The 14,766-nt window shown below is 42.8% G+C and overlaps 1 protein-coding gene across 1 annotated transcript; it reads left to right on the plus strand.

Moving 5' to 3' along the window:
* The first annotated feature begins 427 nt into the window (after positions 1 to 427).
* On the plus strand, positions 428 to 14,500 carry LOC144586416 (uncharacterized). The gene is made up of 6 exons (XM_078384612.1): positions 428 to 520; positions 5,613 to 5,702; positions 6,880 to 6,988; positions 8,386 to 8,538; positions 9,266 to 9,339; positions 14,319 to 14,500. The coding sequence occupies exons 1-6, from the start codon at positions 433 to 435 to the stop codon at positions 14,324 to 14,326; spliced, it is 522 nt and encodes a 173-aa protein (XP_078240738.1). The 5' UTR covers positions 428 to 432; the 3' UTR covers positions 14,327 to 14,500.
* Positions 14,501 to 14,766: the final 266 nt, after the last annotated feature.

The raw sequence follows: 14,766 nt of genomic DNA on the forward strand, positions 1-14,766 counted from the left end.
TTCCCTCTTATCACAATGATACACCCATAACAAAAAACACAGGTGGGTGGGGCACCTGGGCATACATATGTGGGGAGGCAATGCACACATGCATGAGGGGCACCCATGTGTGTGCGTGCAGGAGTGGGGCACCCGTGCATGCATGGGGGGGCATGTGTACATGTGTGCATGGAAGGAGCATGCTGGGAGGTTGGGAAATCTTTCTCCACAGCCCGGTCCTGCCAAGACCACAGCCCAATACCAGGCCGCGGGCCAGTAGTTGGGGACCGCTGCTCTAAGCAACTGGAAAACCATATTGCCCTCCGTCCAATTAGCACTAGTTTGTTTGTTATAATCCTTTGGTAAATGTGTTTTCTTTGGGGGTTCTAAAGTTAGAAGAAATATTGCTTCTTCTTTTCACCAGTTTCTGCAGACAAGGAATGTTCAAGCCCCATGCGATTCAGCACCTACAGGATGAGAATGATACAATGTGGGCTTTTCTCCCATCAGAGCTTTGGCAATTCATTCAAAATGCCTCTAGGTGAGTCTATGTAAAACTAGTATGCTTTCCATTTAAGAAGCAGTGTACACAGAGGCATACACACACTGCAAGCACAGAAGAAGGGCTAGTTGGTTTTTTTTTTACGATCTTTTTTTTAATTATTTCCAAAGAATGAAAAGACAATCAACCATATTACACATATTAAATACAAAACTATTCCCCACATTTCTCCAAATCACATATATACCTTTCCCATCACCTTTTAAAGAAGTATTGACCAACAATCCAAGTCTCTTTTATCGGCATATTTTAATAATGGAAAAAATGACTAATAAAGTTAGAGTACATAGAGGAGAAATAAGCCATAGTAAATTCACGGAAAATTGGAAGCCATTATTAAAATATGGCTAGTTTTTTTTAAAAAAACAACTTCTTTGGTGCTTCATATTTTTAAAATTCTACGAATCAGTCCTCACAATTGTATGCAACTTGTGAAAGTTATGCCAATTGTAAAAGCAATTCACATAAAACCACTGAACTGTTTGCACCAGAAAATATCTTGTCTGCTAACAGGGCGAGGGGGGTGGAGGGGATGCAGTTCATCATGTGTACTTCTCTCTTCCCCTAATTAATTCGTTAATGTTTGTTAGACTTTGTGCTACTTCCCAGTTATTAGTGTTAGGCACTGATTCCAAATTAAAGGTTTGATAATCCGTCATGCCTCCTTCTGTTGCTTTCACATCTTTATGTTCAATCTGATTCTAAGATTTGAGTTAGACATGGGCTATTTGTATTTGCATCCCCAGGGATACGAAGAGAAATCGCAGCACCACAGGTACCACTGAGGCCCATTCCTCCCCCCAGAACTGGCTGGCCCACTCGCTGGCCGCCACACAGCATTGGGGTCCTTCGCTGTTACTCCAATCTAGGAAGGAGCCCGGATGGCACTTCCTCGCCTCCCCACGCACCACTCCAGTAAGGAGGCAGGACAGGGATACGAATCTGAATAGCTTGTGTCTAGTTTGAGTACGCCTATCAAACTCTTTCTTGCCCCAGCAGCACTCTTACCACGAGCCCTGTTTCATTTTCCTGATGTTTAGAAGAGAAGCTCTCTACTCGGGCTCTCTTTCCAAAGTCCTGCTGCTTAGTGACGTTGACTTGGTTCCTGCCACCTCAAATTGCTTGACACAGACACAAGATGAGACGTCTTCACCTACAAATCAGACTGGCCCAGTAATTACTCCACATCTTTTTCCTTTCACCATTTCCCACACTAGACACTGGGGAGGGGAATCCAGGAAGTACGGTTATTGGAATACTCTGAAATCTGACTTTTATCCCCACGTTGGGACTGATCTGCTCTAAGGTAGTTTGGAAGCGTCCCGAACCAATTTATTCTTGGGTTTGTGCAGGTATTTGTACGTTTCCAGAATATGCTCCGTATTATTGTTGTCCTGTGGAGACATCTTGTGGAGAAAAAAAGACAAGTTTTTCTTCATTGATACCCAGTGTAGTGTAGTGGACAGCGTAGCAGACTAGGACTGAGGAGGTCTGGGTTCAAATCCCCAGCCATGATAACTCACTGGGGGTGTGGAACTGGTAAAACCACTTCTTAAATATCTTACTTACCTTGAATGCCCTCTTAGCAGCCCTGTGAGTCGGTTCTGACTTGAAGGCACATATCAACTTTCCTCACCACTTGTACCTCCCTCAGTTATAAAAGGAACTTCGTTTCCCTCACCCCCATCCCAAAGGAAGAAGTATAATTTTGGTTTGGATTTAAACTGGCTCTTGCTATGGACGCAAAATTCTTTTTTTGGTAACTGTCTCTAGGAAGCACATGTATTTATGTAAGGTCACAGCTCTTCCCCTGTGCATTACAATTTGCAGTCTATTGTCATCTATTTACAATTTCTTAAGGCCATTGTATTTTTCTGCTTTAAGTTTAAACAATTTAAAGCAGGGGTCTCAAACATGCGGCCCGGGGGCCATTTGCGGCCCCCCAGATGATAGTTTGTGGCCCTTGCCTTGCCTGTCCCCCCCAAAGTGCCCACACATCCTCTGCTGTCAAGAGTAAAAAAAAGCCTTGCCTCGCTCGCCGGCTCTCTCCCAAGACAGCACCTCTTGCACCCTCCATCCAGAAGTGCAGCCTGCCGGCCAGCCTACCTGTCTGTTAGCTAAGGAAACTCCTGGGCGGCTTCCTCAGGCTCTTGCTCCGCTTGGCGGAAAATCTGATGCGGCCCAGCCTCGCCCAGACTCTGTCCCTAGCGGCCCCCAGGTAAATTGAATTAAAAACCTCTGATTTAAAGGATGTGTGTGTTCTACTGAGTTATCAGGTGTTAAAATATTTATCCTGTTTCCCCGAAAATAAAAGAGGGTCTTATATTAGTTTTTGCTCCAAAAATGCACTAGGGCTTATTTTCAGGGGATGTTTTATTTTAATTTTTTTCATGTAAAACAATCTACATTTATTCAAAAACAATCGTGTCATCTGCTTCTGGAACATCATCATAACTCTCCAAACCCTGAATTAAAGCCTGAATGTCTTGTGACTCCATTTCCTCTAGAACCACTGGCCCCAATCTCTGATGTCCAGCAACAGAGCTCTCCTTAAATGAGCACTTCTTGTCCGTGTAGCCGCCTACTCGTAGTGCATTGGCAACACAGTTGTCAGTGATTTTATTCTGTGAATTCTTCACCCAAGTCACCACCTCTTCCAGGCTAGGCTTCACAAAGTTTCCACGTTGATTTCTCTCCATTCTATTTTCAATGTAGTCATTGATTTTCATGCGCAAATGAAGCCCTCCCTTCCCATTCTCCTTCCTGTTCTTTAAATGTACTTGGTGCCACTTTCTCCAGAAGTGCTGCTGCCACGAGGCGCCACAGTGGTGACTTGAGTTCCTCTAGCAGCGGTGCCTGGACTGAGGCTCCCATTGGGGCTGGTAGGCGCTGGGTTCATTTTGCGGAAAACCGCGGCGGCATTGGCGGCCGCAACAGTGGCAGTGGAGGGGGAGGGGGCCCGAAGCTGGCAAACCCAGTTGAGGAGAGGGCAGTGGCAGCAGCTGCCTCAACATGCCAGTGGCCCTGCCGGCAGCACTGAAGAGGGAGCCGAACAAGAGGAGGGTTAAAAGAAGTAGGGCTTATATTAAAATAATCTTGAAAAACCACACTAGGACTTATTTCCAGAGTTGAGCTTATTTTCTGGGAAACACAGTGCAAGGATTGCAATAAAATAATTTTCATGCTGATCTTTGGAACTGTTGCCTATACCACTTAAGCCACTGTAATAGTGCAGCACCTCTGCTCAGACTCAAATTTTATTGAGTTTTTTGGGGACGCATTCCTAGGTGCATGGGTACAGGATTGCAGCCTACAGAAAGAGGCACAGTATCCCAATGTCTCAGAACCGCTACTTTGGTTGCTGGCATGGATGCTGGCAAGTCCTGAGTGCTCAAGCCTTGAGTGCCAAGCCTTGAGTTGCTTGCCCCAACCCCACCCCCGAGGCTTGGGACTCAGTACTGGGACACAAACTTAGGCTTCCCGCTGCCTCCGCTGCCATCTGCCGACATCCCACCGCCACCACTACCACCATCTTCAAAGATGGCAGATCCAACTTCCAGTCCTGGAACTGCACTGCTGTCTCCACTCACACATATGCCGACCAGCTGATAGGCCAGAGAGAGAGAGAGAGTTCCAGAATGGGCAAAGACAACAAAGATCTCATGGGGACACTCTGAAGGTAGGCCCATAGGGACTTGACAGCACGACTCTGACAAATGGGTTTGAGTCCCGAGTCAAGTCCCAAGTCTCCCCTAAAACCTGGGAGTCCTTCATTGGCTCTTTTTTCCACATCTAAGAAGGGAATGGTGAACCCCTGCTGAGTATTCTGTACCTGGAAAATCCTAAAAAGGGGTGTCGATGTGGATGAGTGAGAATGAGAGAGAGAGAGAGAAACTCTATCTTTGCTACACACTAGTCAGCATAAAGTTATTATTTTCTAACACCCATCATGACTATAGGGGTCAGGATGTTAGCAGAGCTCCTGCAACCTAATTAGGCAACAACAATAAACAAAGGAGCCAGTGTTTAAAAAAAAAGCACAATGGAAAATCAAACCAAAGGTGGCCCCTAATGAGAGCCCCATGTACTTGTGATGGTCAGTTTGTTTGTCCCACGCTGCTTGCCTCATTAGTGGGAGCCTTCTTGTGCTCCACCTGGACAGTGATATTTTGAAAATGGTATTCACGTTAAAATAAAAGTCCATTGTACAGAAAAGTCTAATTATTTTGGCACAATCAGGGCACATCCGGAAGGAAAAGTGCAGGCTGAGAATGTCAGAGAATGACAGAACTGGAGTGGCTGCCTGCGCATTGGGACCGAGACTTAACGAGATGGTCACTGCCGGTCCAGCCTCTGAGCAGGGACCAAAGGGTGAATTAGCTCTCTGTTTTAATTAATGGTGCCATGAGGCTGTCTTATTATGGGGACAGAAAGGACCTTCTATGGGAGGAGTCTATGGGTTTAGCCCACTCTTCCCCATCTCCTGACATAACCCTTTCTTTGATTTTGTGACTGTAATGACACCTGCTTCAGGCATCCCAAATCTGCCCATGTCCATTTTCCCCTGTTCTGTCATCCACCTTGGCCTCTCTCAGAACACCTTCCCACACTTTACATCCATTTCCATTTTGACTTAGCCTCTCAGTTTTCTTCCCCAGCCAGGTTAATCTTGCTCCTCCCTTTCTTTGGTTCTGTTCTCTTTTATAAGATAAGGGACTCTGGGCATTTATTTCCCCTTTTCATTTTTCCCTCCACTTTATTTCACAGGGTACATAGACAACATCTCCTTTGTATATGTATGCAGGGGCTCCCATTCCCATCAGCTGCCGCCAGTGATCAACTTATTTTGTGTACAATTTAACACTTGAAGAAAGACAAAGAACTTCACTTGAGTTCAAATTCAATCAGTATACTGTAAATTGGCAAATGAATTACCAGCCTCATCCTGGGACCTTTGAAGTTAACAACAATAATATTTTGGGATTCACCATGTTTTTCCAGTAGGTGCAGAAAAATGTCATTTTTTAAAAAACAGGGTTATGAATTCTTCTCCTGCTTTCTCTTTGCATAGAACAACGATCCTACAGGCTCGTGTTGGACTTGATCTCTCTGAAGCCCCAGAAGAAAATGTTGCTGAAGGTCTTTCCAAATCGTTCCACAAGTGAGACATCTTTTTCTATGCATCCACATTTCGGGCGGAGGGGGGGAGGAATAAGGGGGAAAAAATCTGGCCATGATTCACAAATGACCCACTCAACGAGCACCAAGAACACCAACGACCCCTGTCATGTTTTAGCATTCCACTAACAAGCTTAAAAGGACAGGTGAGGAATAGCGATAAGCCACAAAACAGCTCATACAAAGAGAAAGGATTCAAGATTAAAGCAGGAACCTGCATCTTTGGGAAGGTAAGTGATAATTTTTCAGTATCCCCTTCCAATTCATAAGGATCTATTGAATATTTAAGGGGGCATTAACAAAATCACAGGCAGGCAGTCTTACATCTACAGTAGGGGAAGGGGTACGCTTTCCTCACCTTCTATTAAATCAAAAAGGAAGACTACATGAAATGTTGTCCTAGGTGGGATCAGCTGTTTTATTTAGAAAGTGAGACGTTTCTGAAATGTCAGTGCAGTAGACCTTTTGGCTGGGAAATCTTCACAGAACTGCTAAAGTGAGAGTGGAATTCTAATGAGTAAGAATTTCATACTCCTTTGAAAGGCAGTCGGGGTGCCAAGTATACTTAAGTCAAGCTAGAGAAGCAGATAGCGGCTTTTAAGATCATCAAAATGAGTATAATGCAGGCATTGTTTCTTATGGTGAGATATCCATATTTACTTCTATGCTTTCTTACTAGACTTCACCGAGACCTTTCTGAGAGATCAAAGCAGCCTACAGCAAGAGTAAAATAAGCGTATTGAAAGCAATCTTTATTTAAAATACAGACCAGTGAAAGAAGAGTTTCCACTGTCTTACAGTGTTTTGAAGCATTATCCAGTGTTGTGAGCAGAGGGGAAAGAATAAGAAAGGTTTTGCAGTGGGGCAGTTGTCTTTGCATACATGATATGTTACATTTGGGGGAGTGGATGGAACGCCTTATTTTTTGTACGACTTGAATGGATATCTAACCAATACCTCGGTGTCAACTGAGAATTCATAGGGTTCAAAATCAGAACCATGATCTGGAGTAATTTAAGATCCTGGGATTTCATTCTTTGCTGTGCTATAGGTGAAACCCAGAAAATGTATTATAGCTTCACCTAAATTTGATAAGAAGGTGTATATATTAGAAGCTATGGTTCTATTTCTTATCTACTTTTTTATTCCTTTCGGTGCAGAAGACCTGATGGAAGCAACACATTGGCTTTGTATTTGTGGACTGATCATGGCAGCCTTACTCCCAGTTGGCTGGCAGATGGTCCTGAAAGATTCAACCAATGAGTCTAGGTAAGAAGAAGCATTTAATGATGATCCATGTAATAAAACTGAGCTGGGGTGAGAAATCACAGAAACTTAGATTCTTGGTGATTGCCTGTAGGACTGTGCAGAATCTGCAACACTTTCAAATTTGACTCCTACAAATCTGAATGATTTTTCCCATCCTTTAATAAAGGCAACATGATTAGCTATTTTGAGCTAAATTAAGATCTACATTCAGTGGCTGTGGCTGAGTTTGAATAGAATTTCTAGAGTCAAACCAAACTATTTCATCTTGTGACAAGAAATGTACTGGCTATTTATTTTGAACTTGAAGAGCATGAGAAAAGGTGGATGTTCTGAAACCATCTAAGTAGTAACATGGTCATGCCTTGCTTAGGTCATCATTACAGTCCTATTTTCACATGACATGACATATATTTATTTATTTTATTTATTTTATTTAGATCCCGCCTATCTAGTCACTTAAGACCACTCTAGGCGGCTTAGAACAAGCGTGATACAATATAATTAAAACAATTTTTTAAAGGGGACAAACTTTGGACAAGATGGAACAGACACTAGGAGAGAGGAAAAAAGAGGGAAAATCAGGAATTGGTTGAGGGGAAGGCCTGCCGAAACATCAGTGTTTTTAATTGTTTTTTAAAAATACCCAGCGAGGGAGCCACAAAGAGGTTGGATTCAAGTCCCCACAACCTTTGAATATTCAATAAACCTAAGGAACAGACTTGGTGCATATACCAAATCTGATTAACAACCTAGGTAAAGGTAAAGATTCCCCTTGACATTTAGTCCAGTCGTGTTCGACTCTAGGGGGCGGTGCTCATCCCTGTTTCCAAGCCGTAGAGCCAGCGTTTGTCCGAAGACAATTTCCATGGTCATGTGGCCAGCGCGACTAGACACGGAACGCCATTACCTTCCCACCGTGGTGGTACCTATTTATCTACTTGGATTTTAGATGCTTTCAAACTGCTAGGTTGGCAGGAGCTGGGACAAGCAACAGGAGCTCACTCCGTCGCGTGGATTCAATCTTACAACTGCTTGTCTTCTGGCCTTGCAGCACAGAGGCTTCTGTGGTTTACCCCGCAGTGCCCCCACCTCCCTTGACTAACACCCTGGAGGTCTATTTTGCCATGCTAATTTATGGCTTTACTGTTTGCACTAAAATTGTTGCTATCTTTGAGAATTATTATGTCTGCATATCTGTATGAAAAGATCTATGCATCTCTGAAATAATAGATCATTTGTCTCTTTGATGGTTTCCTATGTACTGCATTTAATGCTGGTTGGCTCGCGCCATGTTACTAATTTGATTGTAGATGTTCTTTGATAAGCTTTTTAAAAAAAGATAGTGGTCACTGTGGGGGAGAGCCTGTAATTCTGTCCATCTCTGACCCCTCAAACAGGTGGCAGTCTTATGAAAGGGAAAGCGCCCAGAGCTTTACTTCTAACGTCAAGAGACATTCCGAAGGCACCTTCACCAGTGATTTTACCCGACATCTGGACAATTTGAAAGCCAGGGATTTTGTGCATTGGCTCATCAATACCAAACGCTACAGGTACAGAGCTGGGAGCGTCTCTGTTTATCCCCGAGCACCATGATTTGGTGGAAAACTTTAATGATTCATTTTCCTCCTCGTATTTCTTATGGGAACAAACCAGGATTTAAAAAGATACCCCCTTATACTGAAACCCAATTTCTAGCTTACAAAGCTCAGGTTTATCAAGAGTTAATTAATCCATTGATCTAAAAATAAAAATTAAAAAAATTAAAGCTTGTGGCCATTCATCGCTATCGCTGCTACTCCCAGCGTAGGAAAAAAGCAACAACTACAAACAGCCTGATTGACTATTATTTTCCTGATAAAGGTGATGCAGTCTTCCGGCATGGCTACCCGAGATGGCACAAATGGCTACAGAAGAGTCAGGCTTTGGTGGTTTAGTGAGTTGGGATCGGGTTCTTTTCTTTTAGAGTGCAATGTTCTGCACTCTTACTAGGAAGCAGGGGCATGGCTAGGCTGCCTCCCCTGAAAATCCCCCCGCCATGGCAATTAACTGAGTGGGGAGAAAAATCATCCATCGGCACCAATGGAGATACAGGGCTGGGGGGGAATAAATCTGGGGCCTTAAGAAAGAGAAATGGGACCAGAGCCCCATAGACGAAGGCATGGTAGCAACTCTCTTGTCTCAGTGAATAAAGCATGACTTGTTTCTAAGTAGATCTGCCTAGAACTACACTGCTGGCCTCAATGTCTTCACCATTGTCTTGCTCTTTTTTATTTGCAGCTTTTCAAAGAGGTCCATTAAAGAAAAGCCCAAGACCTTGAAGTACCCCTCTGGTGTTGTCTGTTGGAAAAAAGGTTTGAGACATTGAGACTAAATATAAATAATAATCTTTATCTAGTTCTCTTAGGAAAAGGGTAAACAGGACGTCCTAAGAAAACAATAAAAGTACTAAAACTACATTACAAAACATACCGAACAGTAAAGGGAATTAAAGGCGGCGGCAGCAGCTCAGGCAACGGCCACCAACTCAGGCAAGCACACACAGTCTCTGCCTTGCTCGGTCAGTCAGCCCCATTGAAGGGTGAAGGGGAGGGAGAGAAAGCTTTGCAGAGCCTTATTGGTTATAAGGGATAGGTGAAGTCTTTAACCCACAGTGGGTAGAATGTTATATCTTGTGATATTCCAGCATTGTCTGGTTCTGGTAAGCCTCAATGTGCTTTCCTTCTCCCATATTGTTTGTGGCCTTCATGCACCTGCTCTAACCAAGCCATGACTGCACCTCATCACTCCAGGGTCCAGGGTTAAGGAAGTTGTGGTTCATTTCTTGGGTGCCTCCATCTTTCTGGGAAGAAAAGAAGGCACTGGTGCAATATAGTGGACTGGCTAGTCCTTTCCTAAATGGTTGCCAGTTGTGAGCTTTCCCTTGGTCCTGTCTTTGCTTGGTGCCTTTATTGAGCCCGCAAGAGAACACCATTTGAGCCAAACAGCCCTTTTCCCCACCTCTGAGTCCAGAAGAGATGACCATCACAAGTTAAGTTATGCAACACAGGCCCAAACATATTGCCTGTTGCAACATGTATTAGCTCTTAGTTCCTTTTGTTCAATACTTCAGGGTTTTCTTTTTATTCTGAACTTACAGTAAAGCTATGATTTCTCTCCCATGTGTAGTAGTAGGTAAGGAGAATTATCTTGGTTTCAAGTAGAGTAAATTTGATTTATTTGATGGCCTTTCCTTCACATCAAATTGATTTAGATCACAATTTAAAATTTCATAAATTGGAGTTTTTTGATGTAAATCAAACAAATCTCTTTTTTATTTAAATCATGATTTAAATCAATTTGATTTAAAAAATCATTGTTATCCACCCTGGTTTCAGGGCAGTAGCTGAATGGTACTATTTTTAAAAAAACAAACGCTCTCGGATATAATCCTGAGGACAACCTACTTGAGCACCCTATCTTGAAGGAACTGAGCCAAAGAATGTGACTAAAGAATAGATGAGCAGAAGGTTTATAATTTGGCAGCTTGTTGCTGAAGGGAAAGGGGATGTCATTGATGATACATACGTACTTTAAATACAAGTGACTTCTCCCCTCCCAAAAACTGGCCTGCTCTGTTCCTGTATCCTTAAAAGTGGCTTCATACAAATCAACCCATGAAGCTTGTTCCATTTCTCTTGATGGAGAAAAGCAGTATTGCCACCTGTCCATGTCTGCAAATCCAACAGCCCAGAAGCAAAAAGTGGCCAAAGAGTTGGTAACACTGGGGCCAGACCAGGTCTCCCATCCCACAGAATGACTCTTTATGCCTGAGTGTCATAAAGACTCTGCACCCTTAATCCTGCTTGGTTTGTTAGAACATCTATAAGGAGCCTTCACGTATATATCAATATTCCGACAGAGAGTCTCCTTACTCCAACGGTGGGGAGTGTTTGGCTCTCCCAAAAGCTCCACCCAACCTGGCCCATGGTAGGGGATTGTGGGGTTTGTAGTCTAAAGCACCTGGAGGGCCAGTAGCGTCCCACTCTTGCAATCAGTCTAGAGACCTACAAAGACAGTGTTCTGATCACTGTGAAGACTGAGCCTTCCATGCCTACGCCTGTCCATGCAGGTGTTCCATGAAGATGTCCTAACACATGCACCTTAAGTTAGAGCAGGAGACTGCTGATGGATTTGCTGCCCATTCCAGCCACTTTCATTTTACACCACTCTGTTTATTATTTTATTATTATTATTTTATTATTATTATTTTATGTATAGGCTGCCTTTCTCCCCATAGAGAACCGAGGCAGCTCACAACAATTAAAACTATACAACAATCACACATTCTAAAATGAGATACAAACTATATTTAAAAAAACAATTAAACATGTACATATCGATGTTAAGACCACAAATTAAAAGCAATTTTTAAAATATTTAAAAATCTCTAAGTTCTATGACTATTGTATTCCTGACATCCAACTTAACTGCTTAAACGTCTGCCTGAAAAGGCAAGTCTTTGCATGTTGGCAGAAGGACAAGAGGGAGGGGGACAACCTGGTTACATGGGGCAGCACATTCCAAAGCCTGGGGGCAGCCCCTGAGAAGGTCTCTGTTTGCAGCTAATTCAGAGCTACCTTGAACAGTCAGGTTCATACTGAGTGGTCAGCCATGTGCATGATCCAAGGAAGAGCTGGTCTAAGGAAAGAAACTGTCCAGACACCAGATTCGCTGTTTGAAGAGCGCTTGATGTTATTAACGATTACTTATAAAGCCCTAAATGGTTCAGGACCTCAATACATGGTGGAGCACCTTTTCCCACCTAGATCTATCTACCCGAGTCAATCGTTTTAGCCAGGAAAGACGGCTGAGGGGCCTAACAATGAGAGAGGAAAGAAAGAACAAGAAATCGGGCCTTCTCGGCTGTGGCCCCTCGACTATGGAACACCTTGCCGCCGGAAATCACCCTGGCGCCCTCGCTGGGTGTTTTTAAGAGTCATTTAAAGACCTGGCTCTTCAGGCCGGCCTTCCCTTTTTTTTCCCATCTTAATCTTCTAAATTGCTGATATAATTATGTGATTGATTTACATATACTTTGATGATTTTATTTGATTGTATTTTATAATGATTTATTCTTCTTTGTAAGCCGCCCCAAGTAGACTCTGTCTAGAGGGGCGAGGTATAAATCGAATAATACATACATACATACATACATACATACATACATACATACATACATACATACATACATACATACATACATACATACATACATACATACATACATACATACATACATACATAAGATAGTTAACATAGCATCCCTCCAAATTCACAGTGCTTCAAAGGTTCTGTATCTGCAGAAGCAAACTGCAAATGAATCCCATGCTGATCTCCCAGGGGACCAATCACCCAAACAAAAGCAAGCTAATCAGCAGCTGTTGACACTGCCATCTTGTATAAAGGAAACCTGTTAAAGCAGCTCCAGGTCTAGTTAACAAAGCAGCCAATTTCTCTGCTTCTGTCCCAAGAGAGTGCTGGAGAACCAATGGCCCTGCAAATGGTAAGCTCCCCCTCCTCAGCAGCCAGATGGATAAGTGCAAATGGGAATGAGATTCTAGCAAACATCTGGATGGCTGTAGGGTGAATGAAGATTGTATTCTCAAAGGCTTTCATGGTCGGTTCCGATGGTTGTTGTGGGTTTTCGGCTGTTTGGCCGTGTTCTTAAGGTTTTTCTTCCTAACGTTTTGCCAGTCTCTGTGGCCGACATCTTCAGAGGACTGGAGTCAGAACTCTGTGCTCTGGTGAAGCTTGTTTGGATAGCTGAGTATTTATAGCTGTGGGATCAGCTTTTGTCCTTTACAGGAGATTGGGTAATTATGGTGATCAGCGTGTTTTTTGTTGTGGGTGTATTGTTGTGATAAGGGGGAGAAATTATCTGTCACTGTGATTGATGGGTGTCATTAGCTGGTCTTTTGTGATCACCTGTCTTTGTGGCTGGGTAGAGTTCGTTGACCTTTTGCAGGCTATATTTTTCAGTGCTGGGAGCCAGGCTTTGTTGAGTTTTAAACTTTCTCTTTTTTTGCTGGTGTTTGTGGATTGCAATGGCTTCCCTGTGCAGTCTAACATAATGATTGCTGGTGTTGTCCAATACTTTTGTTTTTTTGAAATATAATTTCATGTCCAGCTTGTTTTAGGGCATATTCAGCTACTACCGATTTTTTTGGTTGTTTTAGTCTGCAGTGTCTCTCATGTTCTTTGATTCTGGTGTAGATGCTGCATTTTGTGGTTCCAATATATATGGTCACAACTGCAAGGTATCCAGTATACTCCTGTAGTGGTGAGGGGTTGCCTTTTATCCTTTTCTGACTGTAACATTTGTTGTATTTTTGTGGTGAGCTTGAATATTGTTTGTAGGTGTGTGTTTTTCAAAAGTTTAAAAAAAAAAAAGTTTTCCCATGCAATCTGTGACCCCTTCGATGTATGGCAGGAATACTTTATTTGTGGGTGGTTGTTTTTCCTCTTCAGTTTAGGGTTGTTTTCTTGGTTTGATGAATCTTGTGATTTCATTCTTGGAGTAGCCATTTGTCTGTAGGGCCCAATTCAGATAGTTGAGTTCGGTGCTGAGAAATTGAGCTGCACAGTTCTGTTTTGCATAGTCTACCAGTGTTTTGATTATGCCTCATTTTTTTGCTGTGGGCTGTGGTTGGGGTTTTTGTGTAGGTACCGGTCTGTGTGGGTGCGTTTTCTGTAGACCTTGTGTTCCAATAGGAGGACAGTTTTGCATATGATCATGACATCTAAGAATAGGAGTTGGCCCTCTATTTCTTTTCCCATTGTGAATTTTATATTTGGGTGGATGCTGTTGAGATGGTTGAGAAATTCTTCCAATTTTTCTTCACTGTGGTTCCAAATTGCGAAGGTGTCATCCATGTATCGGAACCAGACTGTGGGTGCAAAGGGTGCTGAAGCCAGGGCCTGTTTTTTGAAATGTTCCATGTAGAAGTTTGCTATAACCGGGCTGAGGGGGCTGCCCATGGCCACTCCATCTATCTGTTCATAGAATTCATTATCCCACTGGAAATAGCTGGTCATTAGGCAGTGTTGGAAGAGGGCCTTGATGTCTTCTGCAAAGATTTGCTGGATGAGTGTCAGGGTGTCCTTTATTGGTACCTTGGTGAATGAAGATTTCTCACTAGTCTTTTAATTTGATAATACAGTACTGTATATGTAAATGAAAATATCTGAAAATAATGCACTGCCCCAGTTCAATAGCTGCAGGTGAAACTCTACAACCTCTCTCTTCCTGAGCAAACTTATTTCACCTTCATTTTTGTTTTGGCACTTTTAGAGATATGACCGAAAGAGGACTCCAAGAGAAGGCGTGCTCCCCGGCTTTAATATCTAACTGCAGCCTGCACTGAGATCTCCTGTTTGAAATGTCACTCTTTTGCTTTTCCGTGTTTTCGGCACAAACCAGAGAGGCTGATTTAATTTGCTGTATGCCACAATAAATGATGTTGTGTTCAAAGGGATTTATTTTAGTATCTGTGCCCTTTTTTATTTTACTTTCATTCTCTGCAATTGTTTTATGTTGAGAAAAAGAAGAAGGGGAGAATTTATGGGCAAAACACATTGCTTAGAAAGGTTCTGTGCTTTTTTAAATAAGGCTACGGATCTCAAATAATACGAGATTCCTCCAACATCTACACTGTAGAAGAGAGATGAGCTATAGCTGTTGTGTAGAAAAAAATAAATTTATTCCTGGTAGCTTGCCTTATTGTGCAGAAGGCTGTACA

Source organism: Pogona vitticeps, chromosome 2 (assembly GCF_051106095.1).
Source record: "Pogona vitticeps strain Pit_001003342236 chromosome 2, PviZW2.1, whole genome shotgun sequence".
In the NCBI taxonomy this organism is placed as follows: domain Eukaryota; kingdom Metazoa; phylum Chordata; class Lepidosauria; order Squamata; family Agamidae; genus Pogona; species Pogona vitticeps.